At 42.5% G+C, this 25520-nt stretch overlaps 1 protein-coding gene across 43 annotated transcripts in view; it reads left to right on the top strand.

Annotated features, from left to right (window-relative positions):
- Positions 1-25520, top strand: part of Lrmda (leucine rich melanocyte differentiation associated) — a 1370443-nt gene that overhangs the window by 321200 nt on the left and 1023723 nt on the right. For 41 of the 43 annotated variants that reach the window (XR_015440503.1, XR_015440505.1, XR_015440504.1 and 38 more), the window contains exon 3: positions 16105-16191. The exons of the other annotated variants lie outside the window; for them this stretch is intronic. Coding sequence is in view for 20 of the 41 variants with exons in the window: in XM_087185375.1 (XP_087041501.1) it covers positions 16105-16191 (87 nt within the window). In the remaining 21 variants the exon portion in view is untranslated. The remainder of the gene's footprint in view (positions 1-16104; positions 16192-25520) is intronic. 43 annotated transcript variants of the gene reach the window in all.

Here is a 25520-nt window from a genome sequence, read left to right as displayed (position 1 = left end):
TTACCTATGTGATTGTCTTGGTTGTATATTTCTTCTTCCTCAAGCTTTGAGTTATTCTTTGCTGTTGGGAGTGGTCTGAGATTGTGTCTGACTCAGGAGAAAAGCATCATGCTATGTGACAAATGACTGCAGAGTTGACTTTTTTCTGCACCTCTGTTCTTCCTTATGTAAAATGGGTTTTGCGAGTTAGATAATCTCAGGGGGCCTGTTCATCTTTATAACCCAACAAAGCTGTGATCTCATTGATCCATTCATTCTTCAGACACTTATTGAATACCTGTATGGCAGGCACTTGGACTAGTTGAAAGTGCTGAGAATGTAGCACTGGTAAAGCCTGTGGGGACCCTACCCCTGGGAGCTTGAACTCTAGTGGAGAAACACAGAGGATAAATAAGTGAACAAATAAATAAATGAGATAATTTCCTATGGCTCTAGTAAAACAGAGTGATGGAATAGACAGGGACTTAGAGGAAGAGGGAGGCCTGATTTTGATAACGTGCTGGAAAGTCTTCTCCTCGAAGTTCTCTCTTGAGCAGAGAGCTGTGTGGGAGGGGGCTGCTGGGAGATGCTCGGGGCAGGTGGGGTTAGGCAGAAGAATAGCATGTGCGAAGATCCCGCAAGTTCAAGGCAGGAAGAGAGGGCTGGTGTGCTGGCCAGGTCAGAATGCTGATAGAGGAGACAGAGGTCAGGGCCACCTGATAGAGATGTAGAATCTAGTAAGGAGATGAGATTTTATTCCAAGGGCTATGAGAAACCAATGAAGCCAATGACAAGCTGTTAAGTTATGGGATGGTAGAATCTGATTTGTGTTTTTCCAATGAATGCTGCCTACTGGACGGAAGTTAGGCCAGCAAGAATAGAAGCTGGGGTGTGTGTATGTGTGTGTGTGCACGCGCGTGCATATGTGTGTGCATATGTGTGGGGAAGGTCCAGTTTGAAAGTCACTGCTGCAGTCTGCAGGGTACATGTGGTGTGAACTAGAGAGGGGGCAGTAAAGATGTGAGGAAGTAGACTCAGGCTGTATTTTTAAGTCACCCTCAGCATTTGCTGGTAGATTTGCTGCAGGAATGAAATAAAGAGGAATCCAAGATGAAACCTACAATGTGATTTATGGCTTTGGGAGGACAAGGCTCGTCTTGCCCTTGATGACATCTTTGTGCTGTCATCTTGCTTGGATTTCATCCCTCTGCTCATGCACACAGCTGGCTCTGGCTCATCCCAGGGAAGAGAAATCCTCCCCTGCCTCAGGAAGACTCAAGTTCTCTCTCTCTTTGACCTGCATCCCTCATGCTGTGCTTAGGCCTACCCTCTGGGGAGTTGGTATATAGGGTCCTTGTGGGGAGGGCAGATGGTGCTATTCATTCACGTCTCTCTTACGAGAATTGATGGCCTGCAGCCAGGATGCCATGTTGATATTTATGACCAATTTCAGTGAAGGGTTCATGTTCTCAAAAAAAGGTATTCTGTTTTCCAAGGAAGAGTTGAAAGCAGGCTGAGCAGTGGCTATTTTTTTTCCTTTTCATTTTCCCAACATATAATACAAGTTGCATTACAATAAATTCAGTCAGTTCAAATGTTTTTCATCTGAAAAATTGAATACATTCTTTTTTTCGCCTAACTGCAAGGGGTGGACTTTTATATTTTTATGGTCTTTGTTGTTTTTACTTGTCACAGTTGCTGGTATTAGTTCACTAGTAAGTAATGACTTTTCTGTATTGAGAAAGACAGATGACTTATTAGATGTCAGAGGCCATCTGAAACATTTTCAACTCAGCATTTTTAATAGCTGTTCTTTCTTTGATTTGCTTTTTTCACTGCTTCCCTCATCCAGCTAGAATGCATTTTTTTCTTCCTCCCACTCATCTTCCTCTCTTTCTTGGTCACCACCTGCTCTGTGTATCTTTTGCATGTTTTGGCTACATCCTCACATTCATCTAGCATCCATGGGAGCCATTGATGGTTGTTGGGTAACTTTTCCTGCTGTAGTGCTCTGTAGATTTCCCCTGGGAACATATATCTATATCTATAATTCTGTCTGTCTGTCTATCTGACTGACTATATTTGTGGGTATGAATCTATCTTTTAAGGGCAAAAATCGTGGATTGTGTACAGCAAGCTTCTGGACAGTTAGATTGTTTTTTTATCTCTGGCTGCTGTCCACCTCTGGTTCTTAGAATCCCATAAAAATAACCTCCTTATCTTCATGTACTAATGTAGAAGCAGTCTTTCACTTTACTGGACTCTGAACACCACCTTATTGTGCTCAGAGTCTCAGGAAGAAGTCTGTTAATTAACTGAACTTGAATGAAACTGTTTAATGTAGGTGTGGACAGATTATGCAGTGGAAATGGGCTTCAGTAGTACTTGGCACCTAGCAGGTGCCCCTAAATACTTCCTAGATGAGTGCCTCCCTAGATGACAGGAGCTCCAGTAGGCGGAGTTAGGGTGAGGTTTTCGAACAGTGAATATTTCCTCTAATGGGACACATATTCTAAGGAGGAAAGAGATGAGTGTGTAAACAAGAAGAGCCTTAGGTAGTGAAGTATTCTTTGCCAGCTGTTAAGGAAGGGTGTTGTGCCATGGGACGACTAGGCAATAGGGAGGACTCTAAGAAGATGGTGTTTCAGCTGGGCTCTGAGTAACAAGAAGGAGCCCAGGCTAGGCAAGACTGAGGGGCAATGAGATCCAGGTCTAGAGCACCGACAGTGTGAAGGCTGTGGCACGCGTAGCCTTGAAGGTTTGCGGCACATAGCAGCAGCAGCAGAAGAAGGCAGCTCTGCTGTGGGGAGCAGATAGCCATGGTATGAGATGAGGTTAGAGAGATGCCAGGGCCAGATCCGCGGAGACTTATGCTGCACATAAAATCTGTATTCCTTAACTTGATCTGCAGTGGGAAGCCTTTGGAGGGTTTTCAGTGGGGGCATGGCTTGGATTTTTAATGTATTACTCTGGCTGCTATGCAGAGAATAGATTGTAGAGCAGCAAGAGGGGAAAAAGCACTGGTAAGTACTGGGCACTTGCCATTCAGTGGAATATTTTCTCATTAAAGCTTAGCAGAGCCTTGGGTAGAGAGTGCAGCTTGCCTCCTTTTGCCTATTCTTGTGTTGGGTCAGAGACTTCCAGTGCTTCCCATATCCATTATCTCCATCCTCTCATTGACAGAAATCCTTGGTTTTAACTGTGCATGTTGCTCTCTTCTCCTTTGAAACTGGTAGTTGAGATGGAGCTGTGTGGTTAAGTGAAAGTATTGTATAGGATTTCCAGAAAGTCTTCTCAAAAGGGACAGGGTAATCTATTCTTGTTTTCTCCCAGTCTGCTGCTTGGAGCTGGATGTGATGGCTGGAATGTCAGCATTTGTATTTGATTGTGAGGTGCAGGATCCCATGCCAGGGTTGGCAGAGCATGCAGTTGGAAGGAAGCTGGGTCCTTGATGAATTAGTGGAACCTTCAAATCAGCCCTGGGCTGCCTGTCTTTGGACTTCTTTCATGTGCCAAAGAAATAATCATCTATCTTGTATAGGCCATTGATACTTTAGTGCTTTGGTTTGACTTGTTCTTGCTCTCTGCAGCTGAATATAATTCTAACTACTCACCTTTGAGAGACTTAATAATCATAACAATAATGAGGATAGATGTTTTCTTTTACTCCTTATAACAATCTTGAGGGGTGGTCATTTTATCTGGAACTCCAAGGCACAGAAATGCTCAGTGATGTGCCCAAGGTCACACAGCTAGTAAATTGGAGGGCCTGGATCCTGCTGCTGGTTCAGCTGATTCCAAAGACTATCCATTCTTCACTTTGTTAGACCGCCACATTCTTGACAATGACTCTGTAATCACTTTCCCAGTCATTCCGGGAATGAGGCCAGAGGGATGATTTGGGAGGCAGATTTGTATCATGTTTTTGTCAGGGTAGGCTAATTGTTGTACCACATTTCTGAGGCCTAACATGATAGATATTTATTTCTTACAGGAAGTCCAGTTGGCATTTGGGGTGGAGGCACTCTTTGCTACATACGGTGACTTAGGGACCCAACCCAGATTCTGCTTCATCCGCCTGCTATCCTTCCCATGCCTGTTCCCCATTTCCAGGGGCCTCAGAATTCTCTGTTGGATACTTTTCACCCAGTTAGCCCACAGGGGAACAGAGAGAAGAGGGGACTGGGGGGAGGTGTCCATGAATTGGGCTTGGAGATGGTCTGCCCTGTATCCCAAGCGCTGTTGGCTAGAAATCAGTCCTAAGATCACAGCTGCTGCAGGGAAACTGGGAAGTGTAGTGTGGATATGTGCCAGGAGGTGGAGGAAAGGGCTTTGGGTGAGCCTAGCCTGCAGCATGAAGAGCAGAGGCTTTGGTGTAGCTCTGTGTGCATTTATATCCTGGACTTGCTGCTTATTTTCTGTGTGACCATGAACAAGTAACTTAAACTCTCTTACCTCCTTTTTATTTTTTAAACCGTTTACAGTGGGGATGACAGAATTGTTTTGAGTTAAGTAGGTGTATACAGTGCACAGACCAGGGCCTGAAGCATGAAAAGTGCCTTATAAGTGTCAGCTCTTTTAGTGTAAAGCTAACACTGTACTCAGACCTAAGTTGTAGGTCTCTTTCTGAAGCCACTGTCTTACTGTGCACTGGGATGGCACGTGCACCAGAGAGGTACCTTTGGAGCCATATGTCAGTCAGGATTTCAGGGCTATGGTGTGAGGTTGCTGGGATCGCTGCCTATGGGGCTGCAGCTAGTACACAAGTGTGCTCCCACAAAGGGCCAGGAGGACTCCCTCTGGTTCCTGATCTGTTTGAAAAGTTAGAAAGTAGGTTTTCACTCTTAAACTCTTGCCCACTGTGCGCAACATTGCATGTGAATTACTGCTGCCTGGAATCCCTTCTCAGACCACGCAAATCTTGTCTGTTAAAGGTCCAACTCAGTGTGCTCTTATTTCTACACCCTTCCTAGAGCCTAGTCAGCTTTATGGGCCCCTTAGCTGGACGTCATTTTGATAAAGCACTTGCCACGGTCTGTCATGTGTCGGGATGAGTCAGATAGTGGGTAGACTTCACCAAATAGAGGTTTCTTGAAGGCAGGAGCTATGTCGTGTTTACCCTTCACCCACTCCACATCCCTCCTACACTTACATACATGTAGGGTTTTGTGAATGTGTTTTTTGTACTGAATCAGTGGTAGATAAATTGGTATGTATTATGGAATAAGAACAAGTAGATTCTTTTTTATTTACACTGTTTAATATTTGTGTGGGGATTTTTCTCTTCTTTCAGCTCAGCAGTTGTAAAATTCTGTTTTAATTTTTGCCATTATCATAAATAATATTCTCTGGTTATTATCTGTGTAGAGGATGCTGCATCCTAGGAATCTGTTGAATCAGGATTGAACAAATGGCCAGAGAAGAGAACAGAACCATTGTTGTTTTGCAATTACTTTCTTTAGCCAAGCAGTCCAGTTGGTGATTTGAGCTGGTACATTTATACCTATGGGTTTAGAGATTCATACATACACATCTCTCTGTTCTTGGTATCCCTCAGAAAAGCACTCACCTTTCTCTCTGAGTATTTGAATACACATCTATAAAAATGAAATTACCTGCAAAATCACTGAAGATAGAGGCTAGCAAATTCCACATGGATACAATCAGTAGTGGTGCGATATATAGTTAAACAGGAAATGGGGTTTAGTTATTAAGCTGGCGCAGATTGCTTGATATACTGAATATTTCTTGGTGTTCTGTTATTTGTGTTTTATTCTCAAATATTTTAAGAAGATAAGCTTCTAAATTCACTTTAGGGCTCCGTGTCATCAAATCTCATCACCAGTCAATGAGATCCCTAATTAACTTATACTCTGCAGACCCGTGTCTTTGCTTCTATTTCTCTCCACTCTCTAATGGTGCTGTGAGTTACACTGGAAGGAACAATAAGATTTAAGAGAAGAATTAATTTAGAAAGTTAGGAATAGGAGAGATAAGGGAAAATGAGAAAAAGCGGCTCAGTATTTTGTCTTGTAAATGGCTTTCCTCTCGTAGGCTAAGAAGCCCATTTATCCAAGGAGAGGGGGAGTGTTAATGAAATAGATCATGAACATAGCTATTACTGTAATGAATTTTAACACTCACTTTGTTATATGATATTTTATTTATGAGCTCCTTGATCATTCAGATAAAGACAAGAAGTTTATGGCATTAGATTATGTCTTGTTTTCATAAACATATTCAGTAGTTTAATAAACATAATTTATTTTTTTCTCCTTAAAAATCAGCAAAATTTATGAGAGATTATCTTAGGGTTAATGAAGTCTAACATTAAGGAAATATTACCCTATAATATTGGAGCCTTCAGAGCTGGAGTTGTAATTGCTTAATGCTTTTTTCTACAGGCTATTTTTATAAAGTACATGCTTTGTACCATTAATCCAGTTTTTACAAGTTATACTTAGACCAATTCATTGGGAATTATGTATCCCTGTTTATATTTTTCAGTCACTGCTTTCATTAAAAGATATAGTAAAGAGTTGAAAATTTAATGTAGAAAAAAGGGGGAAGGGACAATTAGGTGTGTTTGCTCACGGGGAGGGGTGGTACAGTGTGTGTGATCACCATTCTGTCTGGGGGACTAATTCCCCCTTGTGGCTGTCTTCACCACAGGTGAGAATTTAATGATTTGTGTGGCCCCAGGAGGCCAGAGATGTAAATTCCTATTGAAAGCCATCAATAGTTAAAATTTGGAGCCCCATTAATATAGTTCAAGTCAGAATGCACTTAAGTAATGAGAAGCCCAGACGACAGGCTAGAGTTTCCCCTTCCTAAGTCAGGCCTGCCAATTAGCTAGGTAATGGATGCCTGGCCCCCCAAGATGGGATTGAGAGCGGCTGGAAAGGGCAGCAGGGGAAGCCCACTATGGATTTTGGTCATGTGCATTTGACTGTGTCAGCTCATTCTTTTTTGAAATTGAATTTAATGTGTTGAAAAATACCCTCTTGATGAATTAATGAACTAAAAGAGGTATTGATATTTGAATAGTGGCAGAAGCAAGGCCTTCCATCAACACCCCACCCGCTCTGACCCCTGTGCCCATATTTTATAAGAGAAAACTCAGAAAGGGCAGAGAGTAAAGGAGTCCTTTCTGATTTTCTCACTCTTTGGTGCAGTTGGGGTGGATACAGAAGGATGAGGGTGGGGGATAAAGACCTCAGATCCATCAGTACAATAGTTAATCCTTTACTGATTTCTTTTCAACCTTTTGATGTTTGCCTCTGGACTCTTCTGGTGTTCTTTGGCATAGATGCATACCCATGTGCTTGTGTATGTGTCTGTGTGATAGTGCAAATCGAAGAATGGGCCAGTTGTGTGGCCTGAGTAATAGCACAGGCTTGTGATGAGGAGGGCGTCTACAAGGATGTGCTGTTCTGTCCCCACCCCAGAGAAGGAGGATCTCATGCATTCATACACTTAGAAAACTATTTACTGAAAATTCAATGAGAGGTCTTAGTATTCTAGGCCCTAGGGTCCAAGAATACCAAAGATAAAATTCTTGTCTATATGAATTCCACTATCAATTTAGATATGTTCAAATGGTTTTTAAAAATGGAAAGAAGGTTCTTCAAGAAGTGAAACATAGAATTACCATATGACCCAGCAACTTCACTTCTAGGTATGACTCCCAAGGAATCAAAAGCAGATCTTGAACTGATACTTGTATACATGTGTTTCTAATGGCATTATTCACTATGGCTAAGAGGTAGAAGCCACCCACGTCCATCAAGAGAGAAATGGATAAGCAAGATGTGTTGTATGCATATAATGTAATATTATCCAGCCCTAACAAGGAGTGAAACTCTGATGCACGTTACAACATGAATTTTGAACACATTGCACTAAGTGAAATAAGCCAGTAGCAAAACCACAACTGCTGTATGACTCTCCTCATATGGGTTACCCCTAAGAGGCAAATCCATGGAGACAGAAACCAGTAGTGGTTACCAGGGGCAGGGGATGGAGGAGGGGGGAGTTATTGTTAGTGAATGTAGAGTTCCTGATTGTGATGAGGAAAAATTCTGGGAATGGATAATGGTGATGATTGCACAAGACTATCAATGTATAATACTTTATGCTACTGAATTGTATGGTTAAAAGTGACTAAACAGTAAATTTTATGATACTTATGTTTTACCACAATGAAAGAAATGACAGGATAACTGAGAAGGTGTATTAGGAGGGTATAGCTTCAAAAAAAGATATATATTAATTCCTGGAAGTTTGGGTATAACTTCTTAAAGGATCTCAAGGTTTTTATCTCACAAACAAAGAGGCAGGTGAGCAGGACAGCAAAACAGGGGACTTAGGTGTTGTTATTTTCTGACCCTGGGCTGGGTTTCAAAGTCATGGTTTACTTTTCCTGGAAATGAGGATTTCCAGAAAATCTTGAGCAGGGTGTTGACACAAGAAAGCTAGTTCACATTACCTTGTAAACTGCTGTGGGCTTTGGACAGATCACCTGGGTTTAAATCTTAGCTCCACCACTTAGCTGTGTATCCTTGGAAGAGGCATATGGCCTCTCTGGGCCTCAGTTTCCCTATATGTAAAATGAGGTCAGTAATAGCATCTTATAACCTAGTTGAGGACCTTAAATGATACAATGCAGATGAAGGTTTTAGAATCCCTGAACCTCAGTGTAGGTCCACAATAAATATTATTTCTTATTCTTTTATCAGTAAGTGCCTATCAACTTAATCTGGTTTCTTAGAAACTCCCATGTGATCTGACCATTTACTTTCTCCCATTCTCTACCTTTTTACAGACATCTGTGTTACACTGACCAGAATGAAGGGAAGTTTCAGAAAGCAACTCCCTGGAGGAACTGAGACCAATTTTATTTTAATCAATCAACCTGTTTACAAACATGATCCCTTTCACATTTCTACTTTGAAATTTAGCCAGAATGTTCAGGAATAGGGTGTCTTGGATAACTTAATTTTCAGACTAACCAGTTCCTACAAGAGCCCACTTTCATTTCAAGTTTTATTTCTGGAAAGTTGCTGTAAAATCCAGTAATGCCCTTTGTTTCTTTAGGAAGGATAATGAATAATAAAATCTAATCTTTCCTTGACAATGAAAGATTTCAGAGCCATTTCAGACAATCTATTCCTTTTGGCCAGAAATATAAATGTGAAAGTAGAAGATAGGAATGCATGTATACGAAGCCCTGGACTTCCCAAAGGAAGATTTTTAATAAGTCCTTAAATATAAAATTCCCAGTCTTTGCAATATTTCTTTAAAATTAGAGTATGGGCAAGGAATTATCAGGAATTTGCATTCTTTGGATTTTCATTTTTTAAAAGAATAAATTACAGGAAGATCTCCCTCATCACAAGCCTTCAAGGAGTCAGACTTGGTATAAAAGAATAACTACTTTATTATCAGAATCAAGGATGCTATCGAGGAAAACAGTTTACTATGTGGGTAAACAAGAGATACAGAGTCTAGCTTTGTTCTAGCTTTGAAATCTTTCTTATTGCCCCCATAAAGTGTGTTCTTTGTGTTTCAAATTAGTAAAAAACATATTTTTTTTTGTTTGTTTGGGGAAGGCAGGAGGCGTTGTTGAGTCTGGCTGGAAGGCACTGTGTTGCATTGGACAGTATTCTGCGCTGGGAAACTTCCTGCCTGTCCCAGTCTTGCTTAGCTGAACGACCTTGGCTGGGTCAGGCTCTCTCTGGTGGAACCACACAGGGCTGAGAATTGATGCTTTCTAACTTCCAAGGTGCCAGCTTAGACTGAGTTCCTTCCTTCAGAGTATCAAGCATGCAGTCTTTGTTTACTCTTCCTTGATTCGGAGGTTTTAGGAGCTGCTTGTCAGGGGGCCTGGTGGCATAGAAACCCAGTTTGGGGGTGGGTGGATGGGGTGCTTGTCAAAGAGTCCAGTTCAGGTCTATGTCTTGCGTTCCCTTCCTTTCTTCAGTTCTCTCTCTTTCTTAGCCTCTCACTTTCTCCCTCTCTCTTTCCTGTCTGCCCACTCCTTTCTGCTCCAGGCTCCTCCCCAGCCTGTCTGGATTATTGATTGGAAGTCACCAAATAGTTTCTGTAACCATGTCATCAACGGCTGCCAAGGCTCTTGTCATTATTCCAGCCACATAGAGTAAATGACTAGGGGAAAATGGCATTTTCCAGCTCAGGTGCAAAGCATTCTAAACTGTAGCTGAGCTGGGGTTTTTCATTTCAGCTCCCTCCGAAGGTCTTTATGCAAAAGCAGCGTATTCCCAGCAAGTGAGTTATTTTGCAGAGTCCCCAGTTTAGATTATCTTAATTTTCCATATTTCTTTAGTTTGCCCTCGCCACCCTCTTACCTGATGTGCGTCACGGAGGAAGTACACAAAGGGACTGTGCAAAGTTTGTAGGCAACTGGCAGGTGGGTTTGCATTTTTCCAGGTTAATTCACTTGATGAAAAGCTGCTGTGGGTGATGTGTCATATATCAAAGGCAGGGCATCAGTAATCTTTGCTCAAGGGCATGGCTAACAGACAGATAGACGGGAGAATGAGATGGAAAAAAGCAACTCATCCTTTTCTGCTAACACCATGAAGGAGATAAAGGAAGATTTATGAGTCATCTCGGACCACATACCAGCAAGGAGCAAACCATATTTTTCACTTGTTCCCAAAATTGGTGGTAGAAGGCAATCTGGTTGTCACTGTGTCCATTTGGTCCTTTAGGAAACAATGGGGTCCTTAAAGGTTGTGGCTGTGGAGTCAGCTCTTTGCCCTCCCTGCAGAGAGGTGTGCAAGTGTGTACATGCCTGCCTGTCTGTGTGTGTGTTCAAGGCATCTCTGCCCTCTTGAAGCACATAATCTGTAGTTTAATACTATGACCTCTGTAGAATAAAATATACACAATTACCTGAAATACCTGGGCGCCAGGTACACAGTGGTGACTCAGTGAAGACTTTGGCAGTTGTCACTTATCTCCTAATTTCCCTCTGGTGACTGCCAGCCTCATGTGCTTACGGCTTTTGGGGGCAAGCAAGTGGAGGAAGAGGGGGCTCTTTATTAGTTGTTTTTCTTTTCTTTTCCCACCTCTGAGATGAGTCAGCCCGAACCAGATACAGAGAAGGATTTGCAATCCAGGTTAATTCGAGTGGGCCGTTTTGTGTGGAGTTACCTGAGGACACTAGTTGCTGGAAGTGCTCAGGGCTCCTTTATTCTGGCAGCTCAGCAGCTGGCTGTGGAAGCATTGTGTGGACAACTGGTGGAAGTGTGGAGTGGTCTCTTACTGTTTCTCTCCTCAGCCTCGAAAAAGGCACCTGGGTCTCAGCGGGATCGCTTCTATGTTGGTGACCATTTACTCCCCATGGCAATTTAAAAAGTATTGTAAATTCCAAAAAAACTGGTTTTGAATTTTCTCTGAGGTCTCTGCAGTGTGCTCCATCTTTTTTGGAGAGGTGCACAATTAACATTCTGTGCAGAAGGGCATGATTGATTCTGCACAGTGGTGGCGACATAAGCAGACCTCACTTAGACAGCTGAGTGAAATACACAGGGCAGAGGGATTTATGGAACCCAGAGAAGCTCACGCGCAGAATGAAAAGGAGCCGCCTTCTTCTCTTTTCTTCGACCTGTGTATCCCCATTCTTTACTCTCTCAGAATCGCTCCCCCTCCAGCCACTGGGGTGCCCACTGTGAGCGGGGATGCTGTGGAGCCTGACATCACCCAGCAGAGAAGATTGAATGCCACTTAATCATGCAACCCTCCTGTGGGAAGCACAGAGTATGTAATCAGATAGACAGGGGGAGCTTTTGGAATTGGTGATGTGAGGAGGGAGGGCAGAATGGCGCCTCTAGGGAGTGTCCCACATCCTAAAAAATGTTCCCACAAAGGGGTAACTTGTCTGAGTGTTCTAGGCTTCTGTGCTGGCCTCCTGCAGGGTAGATTATCTGGAGGCTTGGGTGTTTGATTTAGAGGACATAGGCCACTTTCTTGGGAATATCACTGACTGACTTTTGCAAAGTGAGCTCCCTGCAGAAATTGGTTTTGTCTTGCTTGCCAAACTATCTGACACATAGTAGGCTTTCCCTAAACAGCTGCCGCCAGGAACTGACTTAGCTGTCATTAGGACATGGCCTTAAGAGAGGAAGTGTTGTTATCTGATCAGTTTGCTGCTTTTTCTCCAGTGCCTATAGCTTGTATAGGGCATGTGCTAGAAAGTGAGGGAACAAGCCTGCGAAAGGTCACCTGGTGCACAGGGCTTTGTATTGTCCTGTGACCTGCACATAGGCGTGGCTCTCAGCTCAGGGATGGGATGTAAGAGGGATGGACGTCTTCCTGCTTCTTCCTTCTGAGCCTCTCTGGAGTGTGCATGCTTTTCTGATGCCGCATTTCTAATGACTCCACTGCTAAAGTACCTGGATAGGCTCAGCTTTCTCTTTCTTTCTGCCCTCAAAGCTAGTTCACTTCCTTTTAACTAGCCCATCCTAATGCTTTCAGGAAGACTGATTTTCTTCATTCATCCACCAATGTAAATTAGGCCAAAAGCTTCATGTGACTTCTACTTAAAGGGATAGTTTGAACTTTAAAAATGTTATTTGATTGGGATCTTTTCCCGATATATTTGCACCTTCTGTCTTGTTGCCTAGGATAAGCCCCTAAAAGATGTCAAGTCCTAATCTTCAGAGCCTGGACTTCTTACTTTATATAGCAGTGTCTTTGTGTATGCAATTAAGGACCTTGAGAGGGGAGATTACTCTAGATTCTACATATTGGTCCTAAGGGTAATCACACATATCCTTAGGAGGGAAGCAGAGTCGACCTCCACACAGAGGAGTGAGTGATGTGAAGATAGAGCAGATGTACATACTGTCTTTGGAGATTGGGATTTTGTGGTCACCAGCTAAGGCGTGCCAACAGGCACCAGGAGCTAGAAGAAATGACAGATTTTCCCCTGGAGCTTTGAAGAGAGTGTGTCCCAGTGATACTGATTTCAGACTTCTGGCTTCCAGAGCCATGGGAGAATAAATTTTCTGTTGATGTAAGCCCTAAGGTTTTGGTTATGTGTGACAGCAGCGATAGGAGTCTGATGTAGCACCCGATCACCCTGGTGGTGGAGTCTCAACCCTTCCAGCGGTTGGATTGGCATAGATATTGGACTGCCCATGCTCCCTCATTGATGGGTATTATAGGAGGGGCCTTTATAGGACAGAAAGGGAATGAATTGTTGTGCAGATATCATTAGTCATTTCCCCGATGAACATTATCTACTTTATTCCCATAAGAACCTTGTATACAAGATGGATTATAATTCACCCCCTTTTATGGGTAAGAAAACTGACTATCAGATTGTAACTTACTTAAGGAAAGACACTCAGCTGGTAAACACTAAAGTTGGGATTGGAATGTAATGTCCCAAATCCTAGCCTGGTATTTTATTCTCTATACCATGCTATTATTTTTCATTTTAGTTTACATACCATTTTCAGAGTCTCCAGCTAGAGGCAGTCATAGGGGTGTTTCTCTTTGTTCCTTTTCTCAGAATGTGCTCACTCGGTCCCAGCTTTTGTTAAATTAGCCTTGTTCAACCTGGAACACATGACTGTATGTCATGTCAGATTATGTGATTCTGATAGCCAGGTGGCTCTTTGAGGTTCTTTACCATATAAAGCAACTGTAGTGTAATGAAGTAATATAATGTGGTTGTGCACACATGTGTTTATGTGTGTGAAGGAGAGAGAAAGAACAAATATGTGGGATCCTTGTGAGTTGTGAACTCACTGGTACATAACACTTAGGGTTTTGTTGAGTAACTAACCATAACCTAGACAGCCCTTCTTGCAGACATCTAGCCTTTCTTGAATGGGCTGGTGCCTGCAATTCAGAACCGAGCTATCACTGTTGCAACAACACTTATTCCAAGAAGGAGTCAGAACCCAGCAGTCATGGGCACAGTGGACACTTCCTGTGAAATGTGTGGGATTTGTGTTTGGATTTCCAGAATCAGTCAGAAAGTTGCTTCAGTCTTCATACTGTCAGATGGGAGACCTTCACTGGAGGTGTAGCTACCAGACACGCACGAAATCACACTCTTTGCTTGTGACCATCTCTGCCTCTTCCACAACTTATAAAATCATATCAGAGGAGCTGTGTAATGTACCACTGCTTGGATTGTTATATACAAGAAAGACCTTCCAGATCTGAGAATTATTCGGTGAGAAAATCCCTTAATTGCAACACATTCTGCGCTACACAAAAAGACTGTGTGGCCAAGAAAATTGACAGTGTTCTGATGATCAGATTTAACAGCTGGAAGACTCCTATTCAAACTACTCTTGGAGTAATAAAGCTAATAATTTTTTCATAACTGCTGTGATTGCCATAATTCTGTTCTGTTAAGATGTCCGTTCTCTATACTTGAATGCAAACACACATACTTATTTGTGGTCTGTCATTATTATAAGAATGGTGGAAGGGAGGAAGTAAAGTAGTCCTTATTTATTTTTTTTTAGTTTTTTATATTTCATTCTTTTTCTCCTCACTTAAAAGAATTCTCAAGTACCTGTCACTCTGTATTTAAAGTTTTTTAAATGTAATAAAAATGGCTAAGCAACATTGAAATTTGTTTTCCATTGCTCAGGCATAGTATCCTGATTCTTTTGTCTTACGTCACCACTTAATAACTATGCTTTTAAAAATTTAAAATTTTTCAACTGGAAAAGTTTTACCTATGGTAATGATGGCTATATAAAAATGTAAATATACTTAATAGCACTGAACTATATACTTAAAAATTGTCATGGTGGTAAGTTTTATGTCACGAGTGTTTTATTGCTATTTTAAGAAGTTGTAAATCCATATAGTGAAAAAGTACAGAGTGCAGAAAGGTATCAGCGCAAAGTCTGTTTTTGTCCCCATTGCTCTTCCTTACTGTTAACAATTTCTTGTTAGCTTTCTAGAAATTCTCTGTATAGTCAAGCAAAGGGCTACATTTTGAAAGAATTGTGTAGTAGGAAGATGAAACCCAGTTGGCTTGGTGGAGGCTGGAGAAGTAGAAGGAGAAGGGAATGATGGATGGGAGAAACAGGGTGGTATGTTGAAGCTGGTGGTGACCAAGTTCTAATTCAGAACATTTGTGTAAACTCATGTTTACACAGGCCATGAGATTTCAACAAGGAATAGGGAGCTGGATTGGGAAGTTGTGGGAAGCCAGGATGAGAAAGTGAATTCCACGGAGTTGTCATTTGCTGTAGTCCAGAGGGAGATAGCTGTGAGTAATGGGGTGAAGTTAAGCAGAGAGGAACTTAGGCTGGGAAAATCAGGACAAATTTCACAATGGGGAGAGTGTGTAGATGTGTCCGCAGGGAGGTAATAGACGCCTTGCCACTGGAGGGGCTGGGAATAAGACTTGACACAAAGCATGAGAAAATGGATGATAGGGAACCATCCCAGGGGGTTGGTGCGGTGACCTTAATCAGGTTCTTCCCTGCTCAGCTTTGGATTCACTGATTCAGACTCAAATGATCCAAGGAAGAGAAACAATTGCTTGGAAAATGGCCATAGAGGATAATGGATATTGACAGCAGATATTGGCTGACTCTCCTATGGGAATTAACTGTCTGCAGCCTTCTGTCTGTCCATCCATCCACCCATCTATCTGTCTATGCATGCCTTCTCCATCCATCCATACAATTCATTCACTTATTTATTTAACAGTGTCTTAACACCTTTAAATCCAGGTAAAGTATCGAAGGTACTTACCATAGCCTGATAAGAAAGGTCATCTCAAGCAGGGACATTTTTGCTGAGACTTGTGAATCAGAGAGGAAAGTCCTGGGAAGCGCATTGCAGACAGAGTGGACCACCTGTGAAAAGGCTTGGCAAGTTTTGGACCAGAGAGGACATCAAAGTGGCCCATTGAAAACAAATGAGGAGGTTTAAAGAGAAGGAAGATGAGGTTGCAGAGATGGCATGAGTTGGGGTTGCCAGGACCTGGAAGGAAGGTCTTGTAAGGGTTGTAAGGTCTGGTTGTAAGGTTTGGAGGGTTGTAAGAGTAATGGGATTTAGGCTTAGATTTTGGACAGCCTATGGTTTATGCTTTTCAACTTTCCTTGTACTTTCTAGGCCCCACTTTTTGGGAGTCAATTGTGGTTGTCAGACTGAGATGGGAGATTTTTATGAACGGAAATGGTACAGGCCTTATGTTGCCAGGTGAGCAAGAGGGAACATGGTGAGACTGGGAAGGGGATCTGCTTTTGCTTCAGGTGGTCAGGATTGGGGGGCGGCATAAAGGGTTTTGGTATAATGAGTCAGCTTAAATGGAAAGCAACATGTAAGAATAGCTACGGAAGAAAAAAGTTTGGAATTTAATCTTGAACGCTGAAACTAAAAAAAATTATAAACATATATAGAGTATCAACAACATTTTAAGTTGCAATTGAATTATGATCTAATTCTTAGAACAAAAACATTCAACTATTAACTTAATTTTCTTACAAAATTATATGCTAGCATCATGTATCTTTTACTACACACTTGCTTTTATTTTAAATCATAGAAGTTGTTTATTTTTGTGAAATTAGGACCTTATCAATTTTATAAGAGCCTTTCTTTGAAGGCTTGAAAAAATATTTAAAATTCTAAATGTCATAAAATTCTGTTATTCTCTTGATTTTTGTTTTTTCCCATTGGTCTCAGGGTGCATGATGTGGCTGTGGCTACAGTGTGCATTTTTCTCCATTATTTCAGCTGAGTTCACAAAACCCACATTTTCTAAGAAGTTTCAGTTTCTTTTTGCAGTTAGTTTGCACTGGAGGCTTATATAACATCTGATCACAGGTAAGCTTAAACCCTTCATGTAAGCATGAGGGACGGATGCTACTTGGAAGGGATGTTTTGAGCCAGTTTTATATTAAAGCTGTGAATATTTAAGAGTTACAATGGCTGTTGTTTTCCTATGGCAATCCCAAACTGAACATACTCAAAGGCCAATGTTTGGACTTTGAGATTCTTCTCTATTGAAATATAAGTACTCAAAGTGTGTCTAGCTTTGGAAGGGCCCAAAAGATGAAGAATGTGCTGGCTTTCCGGTTGAGGTGTGAGTGTTTCATTTGCAGGAGTGGAGGAAACATCTCGTAGTCATGGTGCAGCCTTGCTCATTATGCTCCTCCCATCTTGCTCTTTAGAAAATCTTTTTTGCACAGGGTAGGGAAATTAATCAGGGTTCATGGATTATGTAGTTTCACACTGGGAAACACCTTTGGATTTGGGGCAGATCTGCAAGTGGACTGCAAACTTATGGAAAAAAAAATGGAAAGTTCTTGTTAAAATAAATCTGCTCAGAAAATTACCAAGAATGTTTATGTTCATCTCATTTCAACTTCATCTCTATTGACGTTTTGGGCCAGAAACTTCTTAGTTGGGGCAGGGGCTGTCCCATCCATCGAATGTTGCATTGCAACATCTCTGGCCTCTGTCCACTTGAAGCCAGTAACAAAACCCTTTGTGACAACCAAAAATGACTCCAGATGTCAGGGGCGCAAGCTGCTCCTGGTTGAGAACACTGATCTCAGAATAATGCAGACCCTAAGGATCCTAAGATCCTAAGGAGGGCGGGCATATTGTCTCAAGTAGATGAAGGGAGTGACCATATCAGTGTTGACCTCTTTGAAAGGTTCTGAAAACCAGCTCAGCTCTTGGTGCAGAGGGAAGGTTTCTAACTCTTCATGATAAACTTGGAAGGGTCCTGTGTGGATCCAGTGGAGCACGCCTGGTAAGAGGGGGATACTGGGAGCCTCAGAATTCCAAGTCCCGTGGGACTGGGATAAAACTGACCCTGAGAAACAGTGGAGAAGGAAGAGTCTGATGTGTGTTTTCCACATCCTTGAGTTGAAGATAACGTGAGATCAGGGCCTTGGACTGGGCCATTCATTTCTGCCCATCCTTTCCCCAGCAAGCTCTGTTTGCTCCTGCCTGTAAGCCACTGTATAAGCTGCCTTCCTACTGTAAATACTCTCTGGTCCTCTTTGTGTCTTTCTAAATTAGTCTTTAAGATCCAGCTGAATTTTGAGCTTTCCCATGGAGTAGCTTCAATTACATTGGGTTCTTACTGCTCCAGTCTCCCACATTGCCTACCAGAACTTTTACTTGGGCACTCAATCAAAGATAGTTTGGCTTCATTATTTTAGGGCTTTCAGGTCCTCTCTTTTCTCCTCAGTGAGTGTATAAGCTCTGTAGAGGCATAATGTGTATCTTTTTTTTTTAAATCCTCTACAGCATATGGTAGTAAGAGCACATAGCAGGCGCTCAGTTAACTCTAAGGGAATTGGCATAAATCAGAGTCAGTCTTGCTCATCCTCAGCCTTGTTTGTACCTTCCAGATTCTCTCCACATGCTCCAGCTCTGTCTCTTTAAACAGTTACAGAGATAGCACATTGTTTGACAGTTCTGCAAACATAAAAAAATAATTTAGCTCACACTTCATTTTTATCAGAAGGCAAGTTTAATATTTTCAAGCATTACAATTTTATTTTTAAGTTCTTACATCCTTTCTGTTTCTCTTAATGTCATTTTGGCTTCAAAGGGTATAATTTTGAAATTATGAGTACTGTTGGACTTGTTAGTATTTCTTCTTTTGTATATATAGTGTTTCAAGAACTGTTGATGGCTAAATGTCATTTTTATACTTTTTGGATTCATAACAGTTCAATTACATTCAAAAACAATTAATAATATTATGTATCTTAGGAATAGCTGTCATGTATCTGGTGGATATGACATACTGTTAGGTATTTTAAGTTAAAAGTTCTGTATGCAGGCCAAGTTTGGGAAGATGAAGAGCAGACTGTTTTATAGACAAGCAGAAGGATAGAATAAATTTATGAGAGAGCGTATTGCCATAACGTAACCATGCTTGGAAAATAGTGTGGCTTCCCAACTCAAAAAATAAACCAGTAATCAGTAGTCTATCTCAGACACTTTTTTTTTTTTTTTTTTTTTGCTTTATTTATGTCTGGTTTCATTCTGAAAACAGCAAGACAATGTGACAATTTAAAGGAGACCATATTACCTCTAAATACAAACCACCTAAGGCAGTCTTCCCAGATTCTTGAGGGAAGCTTTCTCCAGGACACACTGGCTCTTTGGCTTTTAGAATTTAAGCTGGGATGAAAACTCTCCATAAAGGGTCATTGTTTTCCAAATAGAGCTGTCCAGGCTGGAAGGAAAAGAGACTCTTAAGAATGATGTCAGCAGAGGGGAGGGTGGGGAGGATCCCAGGCCCAGCCCGAGCCAGGAAGAGTTTTGCTCTCTCTACCTCTTCATGCTTTATCCTGGTCCCCTGGAAATAACTAGCCTGTAGCTTCCCTGTCCTACAAATGAGGCTCTTTGTGGTTTGATTTTCTCTTTGGAGATGTCCTGAGGCCCATCAAGGGGATTAGGTGTGTCCAGTTTGGATGATTTTTATAGAAAAAAGGTCAGATTCAGCTTTTGTAATTCTTTTGGTCTGTTCTAAAGAAACACTGAAAATTTTCCTCTTATAAAATTTTAAGGTCTTTGGTCTGCAAAGAAATGAATGACAGCTCCTCTAGTGGTAGTATTGCGCCCTGAGGTGGGAAATTCCACCAGTGGTCACCATGAGGAGTCACCATGTCCTAAGGGGCTTAAATGCAGCCAGTAAGGTCCTGGCCTAATGATTCTCCATGGTGTGTGAGGGATACACACAAGGTAATAATAGTCCTCTTGTTCCCATGTCAAGTCTTATGGCATCATCCATGGTGGCAACATTTCTGGCCATCTCTGAGTGGATTTACTTGCCAGAGGCTCCAGAGACCTCCAGAAGTCTCCAGCACACAGGTAGACCTGGAAAGAGGACAAGTGCAGACCTCAGAATGGTGGCCTAGGATTCCAAAAAGGAAGGAAAGTGTGGTGAGCACATTCCTTTTCCTGGGCGTGGGACACTTTGCCAGCTATGGATGCCCAGCTGAGGAGTTCAGGGTGCAAATCAGCTTTTAACATCTGTCTCTGCCTTTGCTGTGGATGTGATTAGCCCTGCCCCAAACTCAAGGAGGAGCAGAGAAATTGCTCTTCAGAAGTTGCTTTGTTATGCACAGACTCAGGACCACAGCTGTTTGGTAGTTTAGATGCTGAAGAGTAGGAAGAATGCTGTGACCTGAAGAGGGAATACATGTTTTATAGCTGCTGCTGCTTCTTCTCAGAAGTTTGGTCCTAGAACTCACAAGAGCTGATACAGCCCAGTGGATCTTGGAGTTCTAGAGATCTTTTGGGAGAAGAGTAGGGCAAGAGGGCCCTTGATTCAACCTCAAAACCATTGCTTTTCTGTTCTGTTGGATTTGATTTGGCAAAAGGGTTCTATGTATTGACAAACTTAAAATGCAGTCTTCTTAGTGTACAAAATGGAAAACTGGGATCCATGGTCTAGAAGGAACATAAGGTGGAGATTTGGGGATGGCTTCCATTCCATCTTTGGTTATGTTCTTATAATATTTCCAATCATATTTAAAAATTTGTATTCTTATTGGTTACTACCTGAGTAAATCACTCGGATACTATTAGCAAGGGCATAGCAAGCTGTATATTACGTCCTATGTCCTATCTCAGGTAGTAGAAAAGTTCCTATCTCTTGTTTGCAGATCTTTTATGAAAACAATTTAAACCGCACCTGTTTAAACCTTTCCATAGAAATGTCTGAAAGGTAAACAGTTGGTTTTGGAGCAGCTATAACGTGGCATTGTTTAACATGGCAGCTCACTGATGGTTGTCTTTAATTACGGCTGTGCTGTCAACCCCTGAAGTCCTTGCTCTTTGTTGTAGATCCGATATGACGTTTGAGGTTTTCAAAGCTGCAGAGATGAAAGAATCAACAGTCAAATACTGCTATTCTGAAACGCCTAGGGAGGGAGGAGAAGGGGAGGAGGGGACATTGCCCACAAGGGCTACAGAGCCTGGGAGAGAGCACACTGGTGCCCTCTGCTTTTGATGACAGGCTCAAGTGGGGAGCCCTGGTTTACTCTGTTGATGGAGCGGGGCCAAAGCTGGAGGGGGTTGAAGTGATTTATTCAGTAACGGTGAACAGGAGCAGGATGGGAGAGCTGGCTGTCTTTGGTCCTTGGCAGTCTGTACATTAAAGATGTGAAGCTCCAGTCAGACCCAGTGAGGCTTCCTGGAGCCTTTCCCCAACCCCTTCCATCTCCTTTGTCTCCCACCTGCCAGATCTGTATGTTCTGGCCCTCACATGCTGCTGCTAATTCAGGATGTTAGATATGGGGGAGCTCCATCTCAGGCCAAAGCTGTCCACTGAAGGATGGCTTTGGTCTTGGCTCCTGTGATCACTAAGATGTGACTTCAGCAGCTCTTTGCTTATACATACGGATCCATGTGACTGCAGCTGGGAATGGGTCTCCTGGACTCTCTCTCCATAAACTTCTTCTCTGGGAGGGCCGTCTCTTCAGAATCTGTTTAGGGGTGGAAGGATTCTCTGTCAGCTACCATCCAGAGGTTCTCTTTTTAACCATCTCCCCTTGCTCCCACTTGAAAGGCAGCGTGGCCTAGTAGCTACAGGTGGGAGCTTGAGAGGCAGGCTGGCAGGATGTGAATGCTGGCCTTGTTACTTACCAGCTCTGTGATTTGGAGCAAGTTAACCTTTCTGGATTTCAGTTTCCTCATTTAAGATGGGAATAACAATAGCACCTAGTAGAGTTGTGAAGTCTAAATGAGCTAATATATAGGTAGGACAGTGCCTAGCATGAACCCAGTTCTGCAAATGCCTATTGCATATTTATATATAACAGGCATACTGTATCTAATATATACTGTACAATGTATAACATCATTTAAATGGTCACACAATTGTAAGAGCAAGTTTTGCTGATTCAGCTGGCGAGGCATAACAAATAGATGATTAGTTGATCTGTTTCTGGAAAGACCCACTGAATCCCTAGAGTGGAGATGAATCTTACCTCTTTGTGGTCTGTTCCTTAAGTGTTTCAACTTCTGCTGCCTCCCCTCTGCTCTGAGTACAACAGTTAATTGATACTCCCCATTAATTTGGGACCATCCATGTTATTGGAGGCCAATCCTGTCTTAGTCATAGGAACTTTCCATCCCCCATTTCTGTCACAGATCAGTGAGCTTGGAGGAGACAACCCTGGTCAGTTTGGCTTCATGTTGACTGCTGTAGAGTTTACAGGATAAGACACAATCCTAACGGGCGGAAGTTTTCAGTCAAACTGGAGTGATGGTCAAAATGAACTCTCTTGAAATATTGAAGAGCACAACTCAACCAGTTAAAGAGATTGGTCAATCTGTCATCTGTGTTATGGCTATTTCCAAGGAATAGATTAATCATATCTAAGAGGCTGAACTAGAGAAGAGCCAGAGAATGCTTTCTGCCTGATGTGAGACCACTGAGGAAGATCATGGTTTCAGACCACCTTAGCTCTCCCCTTGCCCCCAGAAGGAAAGAAGATCCAAGTGAGAGTACATTGGCCTGACCATAGGGAAAAAGCAAGTTCATATTTATCTGAGAAATCAGGGCACTTAGCCAAACAGGCATCTAGTATCCTTTATTCCTCTCAGTCAGCTGTGGAAAGGTGAGATTAACTCATTTTTTAAAGGGTCGAGAACTAGGACTTTGTGATACTATGTAACATTTCAAAGTATCATAGCTATGAAGTGCGCTAAATTGAGAAATTTTAATCCAAGTCAACATGACTCTAAAACCTCCCGCTCTTTTTACTGCTATTAAGAAAGGGACTATGGCTACTTTTTTTCTTGGTTCATTTTTGGATGAACTTAGTTGGAAAACATTAACATTCAACCCCTTTCCTCCTCTCTCCCACCCCAATAAAAGCAAACGGTAACTGCCATTGGCCACCACATTTTCCTCTGGGACCAGCAGAGAAAACAGTGATGTTATCAGCAAAAGCCTAATTACATTATCCAGGGAAAACAAGAAACCTCCCAAACAGTCATGTCCAAGCCAAGCAAAGCTCTTGGAGAAATTCCTAGGACATTCAGCAAGAGCAACCTAAAAGGGCTTTTGACCAAAAATTGAAGCCAAATGAAAACACCGCATGTTAGCCCTGGGCGCATAAACAGAGCCTGAACGGCAGAGCTGGGTATGATGCTTGATTTGGTAGCCAAGCTAGGCATACCTCTGCTGTTTTAACACATTAACCCAGAATCTCAGTGGTTTAACACCACAAGCTTCATTTCCTGCTCACCTTCCATGCTCAGTGAAGGTCATTCTTGGGGGAACTGGACTTCATATGGTCACTCAGATATATGGCTGGACGAAGACCCTGACGTCTTGCTGCTGCACCTGGATCATGAGAGTTCCAAGGTTGCATGTGAGCTGTAGTGTGTCGAATCCCTCCACTCCTGAGTTCATATCCACCTAGAACATAAGAATGTGTTCTTTTTTGGAAAGAGTCTTTGCAGATAAAATTACTTAAGGCTCTTGAGAAGAAATCATATTGGATTTAAGTGGATCCTAAATTCAATAACTGGTATCTTTTTAAGAGAAAGGGAAGGGCGATTTGGACACCGAGGCACACAAGGCCACGCAAAGAGAGAGGTAGACACAGGAGTTATACTGTCACCAGCCAAGGGTGCTGGGAACCACCAGGAGTTAGAAGAGGCCTGAGAAGGTTCTCTTCTAGAGCCCTTGGAGGGAATGTGGCCCTGCTCATTTCTATGACTGGATTTCTGGTGTCCATAAATGGGAAAGAGTAAGTTCCTGGTATTTTAAGCTATCCAGTATGTAAATCTGGACTGTGATGCTTTTAAAGGCCAGGCCTGGGAGTGTCTTCCATCCTTTTCTTTTCTGTATTGACCAGCACCCAAACTGAGGACAATGAAATGGGATTTGGTGAATGTGTAGCGTTGTTTCAGCCATGCCTGTACTGAGCCTGTACCCCAGAGAGCAAGGGGTAGAGTCTTGGAATGGAGAGCTACTCCCCTTTTGAGATGCTTCCAGGAGTCACCAGGCAGTCTTGGGATGAGCGTCCATTGGCACAGGACTGAAGTAAGCCAGCGTAAGTGAGGGGAGGAAGAGAACTAGGGAATGTAGCTCTGGAAGCTCAAGTGGGGCAATGTGGTACACCCCAGGCCCATGGAAATGAAGCAGGAGGGGCAGTAGAAAAGCAGGAGCCATTACTAACATGGCAAGTGAAGGGCAGGTTCCAGGGCCCAACAAGGACTGCAGGTACTGGTACCAGTAGGGCTCTGTGTCCGTGCTGGCACTGCCCAGGCACTGCTTAGGGTGATCTGGCATCTCTAGCTCTCCTGCCAAAGTGTTGGGGTTCAGTCTTCTTTATGTCCATGTCTCCAATTTCAAGCAAAAAGAGTAGGTACCCAGTGACGTTTGTCATGTCCAGCCTTTCATGTAACATCTCTAAACCATGTGCCTTATGACAGCAGCCTCATGCTCACATTCCCTACTGCCTGGTGGAGTATGACTTTAGTCCACCTCTAACTAGAACTTCCTCTTGTTCCCAGAAGAGCATGGTCATCTCTCAGGCCTCAAGGTTTTGTCTCTGGTGTTCTTTCCCCATGTGTCCCCTCTTCCTTTTCCACCTGGGGAGGACTTGCTCCATTACCACTGTAGTAAAACGCTGCCTGACTCCCCCAGGTAGTCACAACCATCCTTGGACTCATCATTGTTTTTTGCACTTAACTTACGTGGTGTGATAGCAACATTGTTTCTCCTACTTCACTGTGGCCTTTCTCATTCATCTCCTTATCCCAATGCCTAGTTCGTAATAACTTCTTATAATTTTTTGTTGTGGAAGAAATGTCAATTGCAAAAGCAACCACTAATGGTTCTAAAGAAATGGAGCTGATTTTATGATTATTGATTAATTGGTTATTGATTTATTAGTCACCATGAGAAATGTTGGTGGTAGAAACAAATAAGGAAAAAAGATCAAAATGGGTTGGAGCCTCCCCTTTGAGGAGAGTAACAATAACACAGGAAATCTTTCTGTATTGATTTAAATTTATGAAGTCTTTTAATGTTGACATTATTTTATTTGTTCGGATTGTCACACAGTGAAGGAAGTAGGGCTGAAAATTGTCCATGAGGGGCACCAGAAAAAGGGTGTGCAGCGGGCAAGGATGACAGGAGAAGAGGAAAGCAGGAGACAGGGTGCAGGCTGAGAAAGTTGCTTTATTTCAATTTTTAATTTTTAAATAACCTCAAATGACTCTGCAAAGTAGACACCCCATCCCCATTGTGTAGGTGGGATAGTAGAGGCTGGGGATGTAGTTAAGAAGCCTGTAGTTAAGCAGTAGTAGAGACTGCTCTGAAGCGTTCTCTTTTTCCGAATCCCCATCTCTTTCCTTTACTCTGCTTCCTGGGTCACCACTAGGGCCTTAGGCGACCAGAGAAAAGGTTCTTGGCCGTCCCTACCTCTCCCACTGTGCAGAATTTGTCAGAGGATTAGAACCACAGTTTTAGTTTTTTTGGTACCCTCTTCCTTAGGAAGCTCCTGAGACCTGCACAGCACAGCTCTGCAAGA

This window comes from Heterocephalus glaber, unplaced genomic scaffold (assembly GCF_053883595.1).
Source record: "Heterocephalus glaber isolate CG9 unplaced genomic scaffold, H.glaber_assembly_v1.0 deba00001497, whole genome shotgun sequence".
Taxonomy (NCBI): domain Eukaryota; kingdom Metazoa; phylum Chordata; class Mammalia; order Rodentia; family Bathyergidae; genus Heterocephalus; species Heterocephalus glaber.
The sequence above is the reverse complement of the archived record's forward strand: the minus strand, read 5'-3'. Positions and strand labels throughout refer to the sequence as shown.